The following is a 20,644-nucleotide window of genomic DNA, read 5'->3' on the forward strand; positions in this document are numbered from 1 at the left end:
TTACTCCCCTGAACTCAAGGCACTCTAGCAACTGACGTTAGAGGTTGCGGTCTTTAGCCTCCTTTTTACCGCATCCGACTCTCATGCCAGCGGACCAGGGTTCGAGTCCTGCTTAGAGCAGGTGGTTCCAACAGGAGGAGTTACACAAGGGGTGGGACATTTCCCAAACATGCACTGATCCAGCCAAACAATCAGAGCACATTGTGCTTTTCAGAAGGAGGGGCTTCATAAACAGAGCATTACTGACAGATTGGGAAGAGAGTAGCTGCAACAATATAAGAAAAATAATGTTTTTTGAACATTCAAGCATAAAAACCTATTCTAGTAAAAACACAATCAAGACTTTTTAAAAGGGCATAATAGGTCTCCTTTAATAAGATCACAAATGTGTTTTATTAAAGTAAATGAGGGGCATTTTAAGGACTGAACAGTGAGATACACACTCACACACACCCATCATAATGATCAGCATCGCAAAACTTATCTGGCGTTAATATGGTTCTCATTATAGACTGGGTGGAGCACGAGAACACTCTAGAACATGACAAACAGATTTACATTCATAGTGGATAAATCTATCTGTCCTTTAAATGCATAAAAGCACACACAAACACTGGAAACATGCAGGAGGAGAGCCGAATGACGCAGTGCCATTGTGTTTATCTGTGTGTAGACTCTGCAGAGAGTTACAGAAGTGTGTGTGAAGGGCGTCACTCAATAAATCATGGTTTCATGCATGAAGGTGTCCTCCACTCAGGTGTGTAAATGACAGCGGGTCACGCAGAGGTCTGATGAGACACATGGGCGCTCAGGGATCGTGGATAAACATGGAAAGGGAGCATGTAAAAAATGTTTGCGCCTGGAGCAAAATGTCATGTTTGTAAGAAGCGGTATCAAGTTAAAAGTAGTTCAACTTTGTGCATGCTACCCTTGCTGATCAACCTTGCTAAATGACTTTGTTTCATACGTTTGCAACATTGAAAACTGAACTGAATAAACAAATGAACTGACTCAAGCTGAATAATGACACTATTGTCTTCTGTAGAGATAATTTTGTCTCATAAATGATGAAGTTTGCATCATTGATTCTGTTATTTTCCTGTTTATTACTGTGAGCTGCTTTGAAACAATCTGTACTGTATATAAATATATATAAATAATATAAATAAAGGTGACTTGACTTTGAAAATGCATCAGGTGGCATGATTAATTGTGCTAATATGCTTGACAGCATTGACCTCATGAAAACTTCATGAAAAAATGTTTGAAAATATATTTGTGTGTATAAATAATGACAGGGACACCTCATTGTTTGAGTCAGAGCTGACCTTCACACGCTGTACGTGAGAGACCCGTCATATATCACGACAATAACACACGCACACACCTCCTTCTCGCACTGAGACATACTTTATCTCTTAGTATTTGCAAGACAGAGAAATCCAGAACAAAACAAACACACACAGTTTTTCTTGGGTACTCACAGAAGCGGCACTTCAACGATGAGATGCACCAAATTACAGACCAGCTCCTCCAGAAGATCCTCACAGATGGAGTCTGTTAACACACACACACATCATGATCAGGTCAGAGACTGGAACGCTGACACATCAGCAAAGTAAATATAGTCTTTGAAAAGTTTCTTTAGGTCACTGGTTCTGTATGATGCTCATTCTGATTGGTCAGAGATGACATTTATGTTCAGATGTGGCAGCATTTGGCTGAGGGTTGTGACACATCAAACAACGGAGAAGCTGTCAGGATGGACAGACAGATACAGTCCTCCTGATGTTTACCTTAACAAATGCTCTAGTGCTGAAAAAGCTCTTTTATTTTGCCTTTTGGCCATTATTATTGACAAGTACGCTGGAGAGTGGACAGGAAATGTGCAGGAAAAGAAGAGGGAACAGGATCAGGAAATGACCCGAGCCAGTCTCAAACTTACATGACACACATGAGCTTCACAGCTCTGATGCTGAAAAAGACTTTCAAAACACTAACTTTATCTTCTTTTGTGAAGTCAAACTTGGGAAATGCATGTCAGGGTTATTAACAAACTAAAACTATTAAAAACAGTTTTGTTCTTTTAAATAAAGAAATAAAATTAAATATAAATATTATATCATTAGAAAATGAGAAATGCTGTCTTGGAAACTAACTGAGATGAGTTTAAGTACTAAAATTATTAACTAGAAATAAATAAATTAAAGGTGCAATGTATACATTTTAGGAGGATCTACTGGCAGAAAAGCAATATAATATACATAACTATGTTTTCAGTGGTGTATAAAGACCTTACATAATGAACCGTTATGTTTTTATTACCTTAGACTGAGCCATTTCTATCTACAGTGGGGTAAATAATAATTTGATCCCCTGCTGATTTTGTAAGTTTGACCACTTACAAAGAAATGAAGGGTCTATAATTTTTATGGTAGGTTTATTTTAACAGATAGAGACAGAATATCAACCAAAAAATCCAGAAAAACACATTATATAAATGTTTTAAATTGATTTGCATTTCAGTGAGTGAAATAAGTATTTGATCCCCTACCAACCAGCAAGAATTCTGGCTCCCACAGATTGGTTATGTGCCCAAGTAGAACACAGATTAGTCCCTGTCACTTTAAGAAAGTACTCCTAATGTCATCTTGTTACGAGTATAAAAGAAACCAGTCCACAGAATCTGTATCTTCTATTCCAACCTCTTCACCACTGTAAAGAGCTGTTAAAGGACATCAGGGACAAGACTGTAGACCTTCACAAGGCTGGAATGGGCTACAAGACCATCAGCAAGAAGCTTGGTGAGAAGGAGACAACTGTTGGTGCGATTATTCGGCAATGGAAGAAATCCAAAATAACCATCATTCGCCCTCTGTCTGGTGCTCCATGCAAGATCTCGCCTTATGAGGAAAGGATGGTCATGAGAAAGGTGAGGGATCAGCCCAGAACTTCAGAGCTTGTTAATGATTTCAGTGCAGTTGGGACCACAGTCAACACGCAAACCATTGGTAACACACTACGTTGCAATGGATTGAAATCCTGCAGTGCCTGCAAGGTCCCCCTGCTCAAGAAGGCACATGGGCAAGCCCATCTGAACATCTAAATGATTCAGTGAAGGCCTGGGAGAAAGTGCTGTGGTCACATGAGACCAAAATTGAGCTCTTTGACAACAGCTCGACTCACTGTGTTTGGAGGGAGAGAATTGCTGACTATTACCCCAAAAACATCATCCCTACAGTCAAGCATGGAGGTGGAAACATTATGCTTTGGGGCTGTTTCTCCGCTAAGGGTACAGAATGACTTCACCGCATTGAGGGGCCGATGGGCGGGGCCACGTACCGTAAAATTCTGGATGAGAACCTCGTTCCCTCAGCCAGAACACTGAAGATGGGTCATGGATGGGTCTTCCAGCATGACAATGACCCAAAATATACCACAAAGGAGTGGCTCAAGAAGAAGCACATTAAGGTCATGGAGTGGCCTAGCCAGTCTCCAGACCTTAATTCTATAGAAAATCTGTGGAGGGAGCTGAAACTTTGAGTTGCCAAGTGACAGCCAAGAAACCTTAAGGATTTAGAGAAGATCTGTAAAGAGGAGTGGACCAAAATCCCTCCTGAGATGTGTGCAAGCCTAGTGACCAACTACAAGAAACATCTTACCGCTGTGCTTGCCAACAAGAGTTTCTCCACCAAGTTTTGCTTGAGGATCAAATACTTATTTCACTCACTGAAATGCAAATCAATTTATAACATTTGTACAAAAAATGGATTTTTTGCTTGATATTTTGTCTATCCGTTAAAATAAACCTACCATAAAAATGATAGATCCTTCATTTCTTTGTAAGTGGTCAAACTTACAAAATCAGCAGAGGATCAAATAATTATTTTCCCCACTGTACATACACCACGGGTCCCCTTACATTTTAAGTCGCCATTTTGCGCCGAAATGTTTCTACAGTAGCCCTAAACGGACAAGCTGCTCTACAGAGTGCGTTTGATTGACTAGCTACTCTCTGCTGTCTCAGACGACGAAATGTTTGTCCTGTGTTGGCCACCGTAGCTTCTTTATACTGCAATTTGCAACCCCACCGCTAGATGCCCCTAAAATTTACACACTGCACCTTTAAAACTGAACGAAAATTAATAAAAAAAAAAAATTATCCTAAATAGTAAGATTAATATAAAAACTAATAAAGTGACAAAAGCACATAATAAAATTACTAAAAATTAAAAATAGAAAAATTTTATTAAAAATAAAAAAAATTAAAAAAAAATAACATGAAAACTGAAAATATAAAATAAAAGGTAATTCAAAATATTAATAAAAACTGTAATAGTATATAAATAATACTAAAATAACACAGATGTGTGTTTCTTAAAGGACATCAGATATTCACACAAAATAATATAATGAGGAAACCAGTTCCAGTTAGTGCTAGTCTGGAAAATTTATAGCTAGCTTTACCTAAAAACAGATCAATATATTCAGCTATACTTTCTGGACACTGTCTCTTTCATCTTGGAACATTTACAAATATAAAAATTGATATATAAATAAATAATAAATAAATACGTTTTTATTAAAAAGGTAAGCTTTCGTTTAGGTGCAGGGTTAGCTTTACATAAAAACAATGGTAATACTTTACAACAACGCCTCATTTGTTAACATTAACTATATTAGTTACCATGAACAAACAACAAAAAATAGTAAATGCCATCAAACTAGCATTTATTAATGTTAGTTCATGTTAATTTCAACATGAATGAACTATTGTGTGTTCATTAACATTAACAAAGATTAATACATGCTGTAAAATAATATCTAATACTTATTGTTAGCTCATGTTAGCTAATGCAGTAACTAAACAAATGAGACTTTGCTGTAAAGTGTCACCAAAACAACAATAGGAATCTAAGGCATGTTCTCATTTAGGTAACCAAGTAAAAATCTATCTGTGTGTACTGGTTTGACTGTATTTGTGAGGGTCAAATATAATTAAACACATCAAAAATGTGTGCGTCTATGCGTGTGTGTAAGATACCGTAGGTTCCCGGCGCCCTCTCCTGGTAGGAGAACTGTAAGTGCAGCTCTTCTTCGCTCATCTCCCTGATGAAGACCTTCAGCAAACAGCGCACCAGAAACAAAGCATTATGGGCCTGCCAGATGAACAACTGACTAGAGAGAGAAAGAGAGAGAGTCAGAGATAATTATTGACCTACAGCAGCCAGTGAACTGTGGCTTGACCCTGTCAGTGGTTTTGGATCATCCTTGACTAAACCAACACACACACACAGGCTGTCAGTAGTTACTATATCATTACGAGTTCATACACTGAGAAACAGCTCACATGTGCAGCTATCACATCAGCTGACCCTGGATCAAATGTGTGTCTGAGGGTTTGATCTCTGCATAGTTCAGATCAGAGCACATCATAAATATTCTCTCAGAGGATCATCGTGTGACAGTTCACATGCACGCGCTGTAGGAGCGCTGGGTCACTCCCTGCTCTGGATTTATGCTACAGCAACACTGTGAGCACAAACATCAGCTCTGGTGGTGTGTGTATGATCTTGTGGGCTGCACCGCTGTTATTCCCATGGGAAAATCATATCAAAAACATCTTAACGGTACAATCCTGAGTGATTAGTTATTGGTTAACGTGCCCTAAATGTCGCAGAAAAGCCTGTGTGGGAAAAGACACTTATATATATATATATATATATAATCACACACACACACATATACTTCTTAAAATCTCACAGATGTTCGAAAAAAAATTCAGCTGCTTTTTGCTGCTTAATATTTTTGTGAAAACCGTGACACATTACTATTCAAAGTTTGGGGTAAGATTTTTTTAACACTTTTATTCAGCAAGGATGCATTAAATTGCTCAAAAGTGACAGTAAAGACATTTATAATGTTACAAAAGATTTCCATTTCAAATAAAAATTGCTGTTCCTTTGAACTATGTTCATCAAAAGGAAAAAAAATCCACAAAAATATTAAGCAGCAAAATAAAAATCAATAAAGCAGCAAAATATAAATGTTTCACATTCAGCTCTGGTATTTAGATGCGTTTTGGTCGATCGGATCACAAGTAGACGATACTAAGTACAGTAAACGGGTGTAAAATGTTTTGAGCTTGTACACTTTCAACCATTTCCAGAGGTAGTTGAAAACGCATTAGACTGGATTGTTAAACATGCTCTCCGTATGTTTTTAAGTCATCTCTGGTCGTGTTCCTATGTAAATTGCGCAAGCTTATTTTGTCCATTAGATCGAAAGATCTAAAAAAAAACAAAAAAAACAAACAAACATACATTTACCCACCCACAGATGCTCCCCTTGAAGAAATCTGGAGAGAATTGGTTGAAAGTGGACAAAAGAGACAAAATCAAAGCACAAATTCCCCTTAAAAAAAATCATTTTGCAAATTAAAATACCAGGTGTAAACAGGTACGCGTCTACCTCGTCTACTTGTGATCCGATCAACCAAAACACATCTTAATACCAGGTGGAAACAGGGCCTTATATGCACACATTAGTGAAGATGTATCTCACTTACTCTTGGCATTCTGTGGAAATCTTCAGTTCTTTGGTTCTGCTGAGAAAGACTCTCACCAACGCCCCGAAGTTCCCAGACCTGGGGTTGTTCTGAACTATAAAAGATTGAGGCAGATGATCAAAAACACAAAACATCATTTCCCATCTGTAGGTTGTTCATGATAAGTGCTACTAAACCAGATCAACAGAATGCATTAAGGATCCTTGTGATTTAGTGGTAAAAAAAAAAAACGAGTTAAACTCAATAAATTACATACAGTACATCATAAAAGCGGAGCTGACTTGGGATCGGTAATCATTTGAATGGTGTGGCTTCATGCACACACAGACCGAAATTATAGAGCTTTTATTTCACAGGACAGTGGGTTTGAAATCTGTGCGTCTCTTTGTACAGACGGCTGTAATGAAACGGCAGTAAATTACTCATACAAACACACATACTCAGAGTCTTAGCCAGCGGGATGACAGCCTCCTCCAGGATTTTAGCATCAGCACTGCAAATACAGAGAGAGATCATCATCATATGAGAGAAATATCAATGAGCAACTCAAACCAGTGTTTTACAATGAATTTAACATGGTCAAGAGATGTTGTTAAGCATGATATGAAGTGTTGCAGTAAAATCATAAAGGGAAAGCACTGATAAAGGAAGTCAATGTTCAATAAATAATTAATAATATTGACAAACAATCATCTAACTAAACAAAACTGTAGATTACATACAAGCAAAATGTAGGGCAGAGATAAATTTTACATTGTTGGACATTAAATGCAGTTAATACTGTTCACTTACTACAATGTGTAAGTAAATACTGCAATGAACTGAATAAAAGTTCAACAGATTATGTCTGGCATGGCTGGATACAGCTGAGATGTCGTCAGAAATCACCATTTTAAGATGCAGACATTTTAAATTAGTTACTGTGTTAAATTTGTTAAATATAATAAATAGGGATGCACCGATATGAAAATTTTGGCTGATACTGATAACCGATAATTCTTTATATTTGAAAGCCGATAATCGATATATTGGCCGATAAATCTAAATCCAAATTTTTATATAATTTTTGAGAGTCTGTTTACAAAAACAAAAGTCTCACCATTAAAAGCCATGTCCCAAGCACACAATTATTATAATATTATGTAGCCTAAATGACAGACTTGCGCTGCACATGTTGAACTTAACTGTATTTTTCTTTTTTGAAGTGATTTTCAATCATATTTCAAGCAATTCAAAACCATCATGTTGAACAGTGCGCATCTGAAGTGTCTCAGCTGAAGGAAATATCCATTATTTATCAGCTTTAATATATCACCCAAATTTTCTTATCGGCCGATAATGATAATATTAAAAATGAACATATATATTGGCCAATACTGATATGGTGACCGATATATCACATCCCTAATAATAACCTGTTGACAACAACGTTACACATCTAATGGTCCTCACAACAAAAACATGGGATTTGTGTCTTACGACGTGAAACATGCAAAGTGCCTTTTATCATATTTGAGCAAACACTAAATAATGCAGAACAACTTCAACGACACATTTATCATAATGAACATGAGAGAAAGAGATGCTGAAATAGTGTTTGTGATGTGAGATTCTCTGGCTCCCTCTGGTGTCCGTCCCTCATATAACCTCAAAGCTGAGAAAGTAAAAGATTAACTAACCTACAACCACCTGAGTTCATCATGACAACAACACATATCTTCAGACAGAAACAAGTGCAATCAATTACTGGACATTAGCAGTTAACTATAACAGGAAAAACACCAAATATAATGGGAAAGACTAAACACGGAGTATAACAGATTTAGAAAACAACTACTCAGTCATCAATCGTCAACCACATTAACTTTCAAAATAAACACAGCAGAAACATCATCTTTGGTCAGCTAGTATTGAATAGCTGTGTTTGTCTGTTGTTTTTCAGCTCACAATACAGCACTGGTGCGAGTTTGCTTCTGTTTTGTTTAAGAAATTTCAAGTGCCCTGCATATCATTAACTATGACCAATCTGAAGCAGGAATCTCAAGAGAAGCCAGGTTATCCCGGCATATTTTTCTGCTGATATGAAAAATCGGGTAGATTTAGCAATATTTCTCCACCGACGTTCTGAGATGTTCAAAGCGTTTCTAAGGATACTGATTGTTAGAAGGCAGCTGTCTGACTCACGAACAGGAACATGGTTTGTGTAACATTAGCAACACATTACAGGGCTTAACGCTAAGGATTTTTTCTACTGGCTCGGTTGGACCAGTGGTTCAAATTTTTACTTGCCCCGCCAAAATTTTCACTGGCCCCACAATAAAAAAAAAAAAAAAAAGTAAAAGAAAAGAAAATGGGCGTATAAAATAAGCATAGTTATTGTTTTTGTTGTTTTTGATACATTAATAAATAAGGTTATGACACCAAAAGCTACTAGATTAACTCACTTCAATTTTAAATATTGTTAGACAAGAAAACAGTAAGTAATAAAATAGGAACAAATAATGAAATTACAAGTAATAGCCCAAATAAATACAACTGAATAAACATACATGAAATAAACAGTGCTTTTCAGGTTTTTATGTAGGCTTAAACAGGAGATTTTCAGGTAGTGAAATTGTAATCTAATATATAACTATAGGTTATACTTTATTAAAGTTAATCAGTCAAGAGCAGTTACAGATGCATAAATACTGTTTTTGAAATGTTAAAAATATAAAACGTTAAATACTGTTATTTTAAATTATTTATAAAATGAAAAGATACTTTAAATGTGAAATTAAACCCACCAGGAGGTGGCAGCAAGTCCCTGTTAATGAGCGAGTCATTGAGATTCAACCGATTCATTCAAACAGCTGATTCATTCAGGAAGTGTTGCTCAGAGACACAAAACAATTCTGTGGACTTTGTTCGGAACTATTTTCGTTGGCGAAAACAAGAGAAATGAACACTGGAAACGATCACATTTGTAATCATGCTTGTATTTGGATAAAAATGGCGCTCTTCGTGTAATATTGGTTAACTATGTTAAATTATATAAATATAAAAGACATATAGGGGCATTTTTGCCGCTTATCTTGAATTCTGGGGGCATTCTAAACGCATTTTAATAGACTAAATCACACAGTGAAATCGTGCACTCTAAATATGCATGCGCACTACTAAACTACATCACGTAGTTTATGCGTGCACTCAATGGATGTGTTTTTGTTTGTTTTTTGTAAGGCGAGGGACATACTCAATAATGTCAGATCGTTAAATCAACAATTATGATATCAAAGACGATATATAACGCACACCCTACAGCACTGGCCCGATCGGGCAAGTGACAGTTCCGTCAACTGTCCCTGGGCCATCGGGCAGTCCTTATTGCCGAGCCCTGCATTATTAGCTGTTTGATAACGTAGTCAAGCAGAAGGCTAATCATATTAATTACATTTATGTGTCCGACGTTGTAAAAAACGATACCATTGTGCAGTGTTGACCTCAGGTAAACGCTGCACAATGGTATCGCTTTTTACAGCGTCAGACACATAACGGTAATTTAATGTAATAACATTTAATAATAATCACAATACATTTATTTACAGAACAACAATAAAATTACAATACTAAAATGTATGTCTGTATTGCTTTCAAACAGTAAAACAGATCTTTTATTGAGGTGGAAAACCGCAGGGACAGATTTATAGATCCTCTTTGCAAATTTGGGAAGATGAATTGTGCGTGTTGCATATTCAGATGCACATTATCAGCGATCCAAACACAATTTGTGCAGTCAAGTTAAATCGGATCTACATGAATCACACAAACAACCTATTTTAGTTTCAAAAAGGTGACTTTCGCTGAAAGATAACAAGTCTGCATCCGTGATATCTGAATGAATGTGAGTGTACGAGACATCAGTGATGGGGTCAGAGGAGTGTCTCACCTGCTGGTGGGGCTGGTGAAGGTGAAGGAGATCAGCTGGTTCCAGAAGGGCTCATTCTCTGATATGGCATCTGGACCAATCAGAGTGCGGATGCTCTGGCTCTCTGACAGGTCACTCACCTGACTGGTGTTTGCACCCATCACCCCTGGAAACCACGAGAGACTGCCTCAGAGCCTCATCTCCAGCCAAGCAAAACCTGGAGGATCATGAGAGAAATCATTTCACTGAGTAAAGGAATTAGTTCGACAAATGAGGCGTGTTTTTCAGTGACTTAGGAGGAATCACACTAGACAGGAAACTAAATACTTAAGCAGGAGTCAACACACATGAAACGGGTTTGATGGGTAGACACAGAGCCCTACACACAAACACACACCTCTTTGTTAAGCACACACCCTTTACACACACATTGTCGACATGCCACTGGTTCACATTCCCTGATGTGATTGGATTTGAAATTCTTTAGAAGCTGGTTTTCGTTAAACATCCTGGTTAATATTAAATTTAAGATCAGAGATGATGACGTGACCTTTCTTCTAGACAAGGAAACTCATTTATTTTGTGTCTCACAAACCTGAAGAAAGCACTGGTGTAGATCCATTCAACATTGTACAACTAATTAGTAATAACATTTTTAAATTTACATTTATAAATCAAAGGGGTAAATCTCACATAAACAAATCGAATGTCATGTCAACCCAAAATCTGAAATATAAAATTACTACATTTTGGATAAAGAAAATGAACACAACACATTTGTATTGTGACATTATTTTCATGGCAATTAAGCACATTTTCACTCCAATTCTTATTAATGTAATGCATCCAGATCTGAGTTACTTCTATTCTCAAAAAAGTGATTCTCATTACTGTAATATAAAAAGTTATTTTGTTAAAATGAGTATAAAAGCAGTATACTACCAAGATTAACCATTTTAAAATAATATATAATTTTTACACATTACAGTGAGAATTCTTCCTGTTTTAGGATAAAATATGACTCATTTATACAATTTATATAACTGTAATGGCTGCTGAAAATTCAGCTTTGACCACAAGAATAAATTACATTTTAAATATATTCAAATAAAATGTAAAGTCACAATCTTAATTTTATTTATGCAAATAATTTGTCTTAATTCTATCTTTCTAGTTTAGGAAGACATATGACTCAAACTAATTCTTGACAGATTTTGTGAGAGTCACTCAAAGATACTTAAAGGCACAAAAAAAAATCATGATGCAATGGTGCAAAACATCTTGACAATTACTGAAATCAATAATTAATTCAATGCAATCAAGAACTGCTATCAACATTACATGCAAAAACAGACCACAGACAAGTTCCACATGAACGGCCTACAAAATAAAGGTAAACATTTACAGACTAGGACAGATCAAACACCTGCAGGACTTTAGGAGCTCCAAGTCTGTACAACAGCAGTACAACAATACACAATAAACACAAATACTGCATTGTATATATAAATTATGTCTAATATGCACAGACCATTATTATGATTTCACACAAGGATAGTGAAGACTGATTAATAATATGTCATTCAAAACTTCCTGTAAATAAAGATTTCATTTACTTTCAAAGAAATTAATTTTACTTTCCTCAGAAAGCTGTCAAATAATTCACTTCACAGCTTCTATACCCACAGCAGACCAAACAACTAGAATGCAGTTAAATACTCATTTTATATGACTATATCTCGGTAAGCAATTTGGGTAGAAGTTAATAAGTGTCCAGGTAGCTATACACTTAGCAAAAATTAGCTTGCAGACTCGAGTGAATGGAGAAATCCATTATAAACCCGTTAGCTTCAATGCTAACATGCTAGCAGGCTAACGGCAAGAATAACTTACCTGATGAATATCAGAATTGACAGCGCCTCAGAAAAGCCACTCGCGATTCTTAAGACAAGCGCCTATGTATTTTAGGAAGAATAAAAGTAAATGAGCTGTAATTTAGTAATAGTAAACGTCCAGTAAAGAGTGTTTGACAGTGCAAGTTTGTGCTGTATTGACTCTATTAGCTCTGCGTCTCCACGTCGCCACTGACGCTCCTGACATCCCGAGCACGCGCAGAATAACGCTCCAATCCTAGAGGCGGAGAACCCTGCTCATGAATATTAATTAGAATACTAAAGAGGATTGCCAGGTAACGTAAGCACGATGGTATTAATATTCAGTACATTAGCCTTCGACGTAACAGGGTTCATAAATTCGCCACAGTGAAAACGAAAACTAACTGTAGTATACGTAATATATACTTTTTTAACATATTAAATATAAATTCTTCAAAAAGTAAGATTATAATGCATTACAGTTTCCACAAAATTATGAAGCAGAACTGTTTTCAACATTGATAATAATCAGAAATGTTTCTTGAGCAGCAAATCAGCATATCACAATGATTTCTGAAGGATCATGTGACACTGAAGACTGGGATAATGATGCTGAAAATTCAGCTTTGATCACAGGAATAAATTACAGTTATCTAACAGGTCATTTTTTTTGTTCAAATGCCTTAATAATAATAAAAAAAAACAAAGATATGATATCCAAAATATGTAAGGTAGTACAACTAGATCTCTTTTATTAAATCCAAAATGTTTTAATTATATTTTCCTACATATAAAGATATTTTAAAGATTTTGAAGTGTCAAAAGTCATTCGGTTTAACCGTCCAAAGGCCAATACAGCCATTTCATTTGTGATTAAAATATCTTAAAATGTAATAAATGTATATATTTTTTTATTCTGGCATGATTTTATAACATCATATATCAACATAGTGCAAAATGGTATTAAAATTATGTGTAGAAGTGATTGCTTTGTTATGAGAAAGAATGTCCAGAAAAATTAATTTATGTAATTCGAAGTAACCAATATAAAGGGACCATTTTGGATCAAGTCATGTGGTCAATATCATGTGACAGGATGTGACATCATTCAGACACCTGCAAAGGACCACATGGTCGTGAAGCAAAGTAACTAACTCTCTTAACTATTTAAAAAAAAACAATTTTTAATCAGGTCATTCGGTACAACCGCTATAAAACATGGAAAATTTTGTAATATTTTCAAAACATAAACATAAAATCATTTTGAATGTCCTTAGATAGCTAGATATCAGCCTGTTAGCATTGTTTGAAAATATCGTCATTCGGTATAACCAAAAGTGTCATTTGGTAAAACTGAAATTTTTTTGGTAACAAATTTTGTCCATCTTGTAAAAAATGACAAAATCAGTGTTAATTGATTATAAAAACCATGCAATCTTATTGTTAACACTTAATAAAACTTCAAAATTAATTATATCTCCATTATGTTTTTTTACACTTTTAAAAACCTTATTCATCAATGACCCTTTTACTGTATTTTTTTATCAAATAAAAGCAGCCTTGGCGAGCAGAAGAAACTTTTGAACAGTAATGTTATTACTAAAATATACATAAAAAAAATGTAAATCAGATTTTATTCTTGTGATTTATAGTCTTACATATAGTAATAATAAACATCAAAAATAGTTTTCACCATAAACAACGTCTCAAAGCAAACAGTTCTATATTTTTTTTTTTATTTATAGACATTTGTGCAAAGTATATTACAGTACATTACAGACAAACAATCCACAGAGCTGTGTAAAAATAGATCTGCCAGATTGATATGGCTTAGTAAAGCCTTTTCGGTTCAATATGCACATTTACAACAACCAGCCTAATAAATATAACGTTTTCTCATAAATGATATCATATGGTGGATTATTTAAAATTTTGTAACAGTTTTCATGTAACTAGGGTTAAAATGAGAAAGATATGTCCGCCTCCCAGGTCCCTGTACCAAAGTGCAAAGTCGATTCCATGATATAAGAAAACAAATTCAGTGTCATTAAGGCTTCATTCTGCGGAGACAGCTATTTCTGTCAGCGACTGACGGCAAGACGACCCATTAAAAAAGAACTCACAAAACAACAAAGAAACATAAAATCAGAGAAGACACCACAATGAGTGCATAAAAAATGACCTATGACCCTCTAGGCAGATTTTACGGGACATATGTTGAAAAATTGACGATGGAGGCCTTGAGGAACAGATGAGCTCAGAAGAATTTATGTAAACATGACTTGAAAATTCATTCATTCTTTCAAGGTTCATTAGGAACATCATCTAGAACAAAACACCGACACCCTGAAGATTAAACCGTGAGGGAATTTCATTGTGAGGTTTGTGGGATTCGGCCCTTTGCTTGGACATTCTGCAAAAGGGATGAAAAATATTATGGATGATAATTCCTTACCAAGTTCACATTTCAAGATAAACGTCTTCAAAACGTCTTAAAGAGAAAAAAATCTAATCAACACCCTTTAATACACTGCAAGAAAATAAATCATTTTCTTATTCAGTATTTCTGTCTTGTTTTTCAGTAAAAAATATATAAACAAGATCTTTAAACAAGATGAATTTACTTGAAGCAAAATTGCATAATATAAAATTTAAAGATTTTTTTTTTCTTAAATTTTAAGAATTTTACCTTAATGCCTAAAGCAAGAAAAAGTACTTGTCAAGGGGGTGAAAAATAAAATATATTCTTTGTAAATATATATGTGAAAATATATATCTTATCGTACACCATTTTGCTTATCAACTAAATATATATTGAGAAATAAGAAAGTTGTTATTTTTAATAGAAAAATCCTGTAAGAAAATGATTTTTTGCAGTGTATCAAGACAAAAACATTTTAATCAGTGGTGAAATTAAAACACACACACACACACACACACACACACACACACACACACACTCTTTCTCTCTTTTTTGAAGGGCAGGACCCTTAATCGTACTTGTGCAAAAAAATTGACAAAATTGTGACTCCAAAATAAAAACACGAAATAAAAACCTGAGATGAACAATTTGTTGTACACAGTGCACAACGTTAAAACCTGTACAGGTCATCGGTGAGTGTTTACTTGTACTTTCCCTTTAAAGCCCTTCTTCCCCCATTTCCCATTGGCTCTTTCATTTGTCCCGCCCCTTAAATGACACTTTGCCACTTCCTATTGGCCCGTTTCAGTGGGCAGCTCAGATATGACAGGGTAAAGGCACATTTAGTGTGTACTACTAAGCAGGTGGAGAGTGTCTCAGATGTTTTCAGCCTGAGGAACCTCTCGTATGCTGTCTCTGAGTTCAGGTCGAATGCGCGGCCGCTGGCGTATGCTGCGCCCCGATGCGATGAGGTCGGCGTAGCCGCGGGAGTGTGAGAAGGCGTAAGCGGAGCGACGAGACCGTCCGCCACGCACGAATGCTGGCTTCTTCTTCCTCCTCTCCTCTTCTTCATCCTCAAGCTCATATTTCTTCCTGTTCCTCTGGACCTGGAGGAAGAACATGAGAGTGCATATTAAACAATAAAACCTTATTTAAAGGGGACCTATAATATATGATGTAATATAAGTCTCTGGTGTCTCCAGAAGGTGTCTGTAAGTTTCAGCTCAAAATACCCCACAGATCATTTATTATAGCTTGTCAAATTTGCCCCTATTTGGGTGAGCAAAAACACGCAGTTTTTGTGTGTGTCCCTTTAAATGCAAATGAGATGCTGCTCCCGGCCCCCTTTCCAGAAGAGGGCGGAGCTTTAACAGATCACGCTTCGGTTGCTCAACAACAACAAAGCTGGAGAATCTCACGCAGCCAAAATGAGGATTGTCAGTAACGGTGTTCAGCCTTACATTGTTCAAACCGGAGTCGACACTGATGGAGAGACTCAGGAAGAGGTTACAACTTTTAGAATGAAACTGGACGTTTCTGAACGGTTAGTGGATAAATGTATGTAGTTGCTGTGGAGTTGATTCAGTTATTTAAATGAGGAATATTGTGACGTGTTCGTTCCCGGAAGAAAACTCAAGACTTTAATAGAGGCGTTTCAGGGAGTTCAGAAACACTGACACTGATATAGAGAAAAACTCCTGCTGGAGGGACTTTGGAGACCTTTTTCATGCTCAAACAGTAACATTACACACTAAAGAAAGCTGAACATGTAAAAAAGCATTATGGGTCCTCTTAAAGGACGCCACTGATCTCACCTTGTCTCCAACAGAGGGCCAGATGGTTTGATAGAGGAACTGGATGCAGATGACAGGAAGGAGACAGACTGCCACGGTCAGAATGATGGTCAGCCACAGGTACGGCTGTCTCAGAGCATTAGACGCGGCACCTACGAGTCAAAAGAACGACGAGATTACACACCAGATCACAGCATGGTGTCTGAGAGCTCATTTTTTTGAGCTTCAGTTGCAGTATGCAAACTATACCAGTAGACATTGACTTTGACTTTATTGCCCACCCGTGAAAGTGAAGGTCGTTGGGAAAATGACGTGGATTCCTGCACTGTGGATGTCAAACATGACGCCGAAGTAAAGGGCTATACTGCCGAGCACTGCAAAACAGTTCACGAATGTCCAGTAGGAGGTGTTTAATGAGATCTGGGGATGACAAGAAAAATTCTTACATTAGATCAACAAGAAATCATCTAGAACTTTCAATAAAGATTAGCTCAACATTCAAATTCAATCCATGTTAAAAATGAGCTAGACACAAAAAGGTAGGTCTCTTTATTTAGAAAATTGAAAAGTTTGTTATTCAATATAAAACCCAATGAAATGTTGCCACATGATCAAGATCGACCAATCAGGTACCTGCAGGTTGACGGTGATGATGAGCGATGAGGCTGCCACCACAGCGAATGACTGGTAATCGGACGGAGCCTCCCCGTCCTGTCCCATGGTCTGCAGGAACGCGCCGTACGGGATGAAGAAGATTATGAGGGAGGTGAAGATACCGTGGAACAAACTGATGAAGAAGTTCCTGTAGTTGAACAACGATCCTTGCTGGCCAGGAAGATACAGCTTCGGGAACCGTAAACTCAGTTTGTCATTCACATCCTACACAAGGACGAAAAAGAGGCGGTTTAAAGGCTGGAAACGTGTATTAAAGGCGCAGTAAGGGATTTCTGAGAAACACTGTTGAAAATTGAAATTGACACCCAAACGAACTGACTGTGTAAATAGGAGAAAAAACAAAGTGGTTCGGACCAATCACCAAAACACTATAACACTCTCGTAGCCAATCAGCAATAGGGGGCGTGTCTGCTCCTGATGACGGAGGAGAGAGAGTGAACAAGCGAGATATCACCAAAGAGGAAAAGGTCAGAGGAATATAATTGGAAAAATTAAGGGTTACTATTAGACAAAAGGACCAACGGTAATATTGGAAAAGCTTTCCAGCGCTGGAGAGACGTTAGAGAGCGGGAAGGCCTAAAAATGGACGCCAAGGTTGCGTTGTTTCTGCTCCATACATGAGTAACATTGGTCAAGATATGCTGTTGTTGTTGTTGTTGTTGTTGTTGTTGAATCACAGCTGATTCATCCATACTTGCGCAAGCTGTCTGATGTGCCAGCTGTTAGTCGTTGCCAGTGTTGCATAACGTGTTCGTTATTTTGGGGGTGGAGCAATGAAGGGAGGGGTGTGTTTGTTTGGGGGTTGATTTCAAATATCAACAGTGTTTCTCAGAAATCGCTTACTGCACCTTTAAGGAAGTACATTTTATAATTTCATGTTGATTTTCATACAGTTTAATATGGAAGCTTGTTTCTGCCATTAAATAAAAAATAAAAAAGGTAATTGCAACTTTTTCTATCACAATTCTGACTTTTTTTTCTCAGAATTGGGTGATATAAAGTCAGAATTGTGAGCTATAAACTCGCAACTTCATGTTATAATGTCCAATTGACATTTTTTTCTCAGAATTGCAAGCTTATATCTCAATTCTGACTTTATAATTCGCAATTGCATGTTATAAAGTCAGAATTGCGAGTTATAAAGTCAGAATTATGTGATATATAGTCAGAATTACGTGATATAAAGTCAGAATTGCGAGTTATAAAGTCAAAATTGCGAGTTATATAGTCAGAATTATGTGATATATAGTCAGAATTGCATGATATAAAGTCAGAATTGTGAGATATAAAGTCAAAATTCTGAGAAAAAACGCAATTGCGCGTTTATAACTCACAATTCTGACTTTATATCATGCAAATCTGACTTTATAAGACGAAATTGTGAGTTTATATCTCGCAATTTTGAGAAAGAAAGTCACAATTACCTTTTTTATTTTTTTATTTAGTGGCGGAAACAAGCTTCTACAGATTAAAGCTCACAGAAATGGCACTGAATCTTAGGGCTTCAACTTAAACTTACTTCAGTTATTTGCCAAGGCAACATTTCTAATTTTTGTTTAGTTTAAGTTTTTCGAACTTTTTTTAATATTACTATTTAGGTTTAATTTAGTTTTAGTTCAGTTTTAGTTTATTCATTTCCAGTTAGTAATTTTAGTGCTTCACATTAAACTTACTTTTTCATCTAATATATATATTATTTTATTTAATCTTTATTTCAATTAAAAACAAACTGGTTTAATAGTTAACGATAATAACCCAGGCATTATGCTACGAAACATGAGGGGAAGCTTCAAAATGAAATCCAATGCATTTGTTCAATTTAAAAGAAGCTTAGATATCTTTTAAATGCAGATAATAGATAAATAGTTATTTATGCATTTTTGATAAATTAGTTTGAATGCATTTTACATGACTGTAAAAAAAAAAAAAAAAAAAAATTATCAATATTCTTCAATTCTGTGATAAGCCTAGCTTCTCTTGGCCATTATTTTACCTGATCCAGAAGGCCGACGAGGAGAACAGGCAGACTGCTGTAGCAAACGTTGTAGAGGGTGATGAACCAGTCTTCATAAGCCGTCTACACAACACAAACAACAACATGTCAACATTCATTTCTTTAAAAACAAGAATCAGGTCCCTTTGTTCATTGAAATCACCTTAAAACTCTTACCTGTGAGGAAAATCCGTTGAAGAAGGAGAACCAGAAGTGCACCAGGGTGAAGGCGAAGTTTTTGTAGAAGAAGTAACGCAGGAATTTGCACATTCGGATGTAGGACCAGCGTCCGTGGACCAGCAGGAGGCGCTGGAGGAAACGGAACTGAGCGAAGGCGTAATCACTGGACATCACAGCCTGCATCCCCTCCTGACCGCTGATACCCACACCGATGTCCGCAGCTGCAAAGGAGCATGGGAAGGAAAAGTTGGATCTCTTTTAAACATTTAATATGAATTAATACTTTGAATAAAAAAACTGGATCAGGGTTATTATCCTAACTAAAACTAAAACCATTTTACTTTAAACAAAATAAATTTTAACTTAAAAAAAAAAAAAAAATTAAACTTATTTTATTTCAGCCAGTTGCCAGGTAATTAACTTGAAGTACCAAAATAAAAAAATAAAAAAATAAAATAAAAAACTAGAAATATTTTTTAAAGAAATTTAAGGTAATTTTATAGAAATATTTTTTAAAACTAAAAAATATAAAAATGGCAAAAACACAACAAAATACTAAAACTTTAAAATATAAATATAATAAAAAACCTAATTCATCCCATGCGTTTCTTGAACGCATGGGATGGAAACAGTGCTTCATTTGACAAGGTTTTATGTGATATTCCAATTTTGCACATAAGTTAAATTAGCAGCTTTGGATAGAAACATAACAGTAATCATCAGGTTCAATTCTCCACTCACTCTTGATCATGTTGACGTCATTAGCTCCGTCCCCGATGGACAGGGTCACAGCCTTCTTGTAACGCTTCACCAGACTGACCACATTGGCCTTCTGTTTGGGCGTCACTCGACAGCAGATCACCGCGCCGCATTCACACGCCATGTCAACGAAGTCTTCCTGCCTCTTCTCCTTCTCCCAGTCATCAATGGGTTGGTTGATGTCCAGAGGGTTGCTGGAGTTGGTGTATCGTTTCCTGAGCTTCTTCAGACGCAAGCGACGACGCTTCTTCTTCTTCTCGTACAGTATCTCATTCTGCACAGAAAGGAGAAAGTGATTTTAAATTCATAGTAGGAGATACAAATTTGTAACATCTTTTATTCACTTCCTGTTGTCCTGATCAACCTGTTGAGTCACCCCACAGGACTTGGTGACAAAATAGCATAGACTATAGAAAATCGAAATTAGATTTTAGTTCGTTTGACAGATACTTTGCCTAAGCAATGGCGCAAAA

General features: G+C 36.3%; 2 protein-coding genes across 5 annotated transcripts in view; both read right to left on the bottom strand.

Moving 5' to 3' along the window:
- Positions 1 to 12,592, bottom strand: part of dym (dymeclin) — an 86,952-nt gene extending 74,360 nt beyond the window's left edge. For both annotated transcript variants that reach the window (XR_007927262.1, XM_051878272.1), the window contains exons 1-6: positions 12,369 to 12,592; positions 10,497 to 10,692; positions 7,009 to 7,061; positions 6,569 to 6,662; positions 5,045 to 5,178; positions 1,485 to 1,557 (exon numbers count right to left, since the gene is read on the bottom strand). Coding sequence is in view for 1 of the 2 variants with exons in the window: in XM_051878272.1 (XP_051734232.1) it covers positions 1,485 to 1,557; positions 5,045 to 5,178; positions 6,569 to 6,662; positions 7,009 to 7,061; positions 10,497 to 10,636 (494 nt within the window). In the remaining variant the exon portion in view is untranslated. The remainder of the gene's footprint in view (positions 1 to 1,484; positions 1,558 to 5,044; positions 5,179 to 6,568; positions 6,663 to 7,008; positions 7,062 to 10,496; positions 10,693 to 12,368) is intronic.
- Positions 12,593 to 14,068: 1,476 nt separating this feature from the next.
- atp8b1 (ATPase phospholipid transporting 8B1) overlaps positions 14,069 to 20,644 on the bottom strand; it is a 40,947-nt gene continuing 34,371 nt past the window's right edge. For all 3 annotated transcript variants that reach the window (XM_051878270.1, XM_051878271.1, XM_051878269.1), the window contains exons 22-28: positions 20,154 to 20,445; positions 19,410 to 19,633; positions 19,233 to 19,316; positions 17,198 to 17,443; positions 16,846 to 16,984; positions 16,586 to 16,716; positions 14,069 to 15,877 (exon numbers count right to left, since the gene is read on the bottom strand). In XM_051878270.1, coding sequence (XP_051734230.1) covers positions 15,647 to 15,877; positions 16,586 to 16,716; positions 16,846 to 16,984; positions 17,198 to 17,443; positions 19,233 to 19,316; positions 19,410 to 19,633; positions 20,154 to 20,445 — 1,347 coding nt within the window. In that variant the 3' untranslated portion in view covers positions 14,069 to 15,646. The remainder of the gene's footprint in view (positions 15,878 to 16,585; positions 16,717 to 16,845; positions 16,985 to 17,197; positions 17,444 to 19,232; positions 19,317 to 19,409; positions 19,634 to 20,153; positions 20,446 to 20,644) is intronic.

This window comes from Ctenopharyngodon idella, chromosome 21 (genome assembly GCF_019924925.1).
Source record: "Ctenopharyngodon idella isolate HZGC_01 chromosome 21, HZGC01, whole genome shotgun sequence".
NCBI lineage: Eukaryota > Metazoa > Chordata > Actinopteri > Cypriniformes > Xenocyprididae > Ctenopharyngodon > Ctenopharyngodon idella.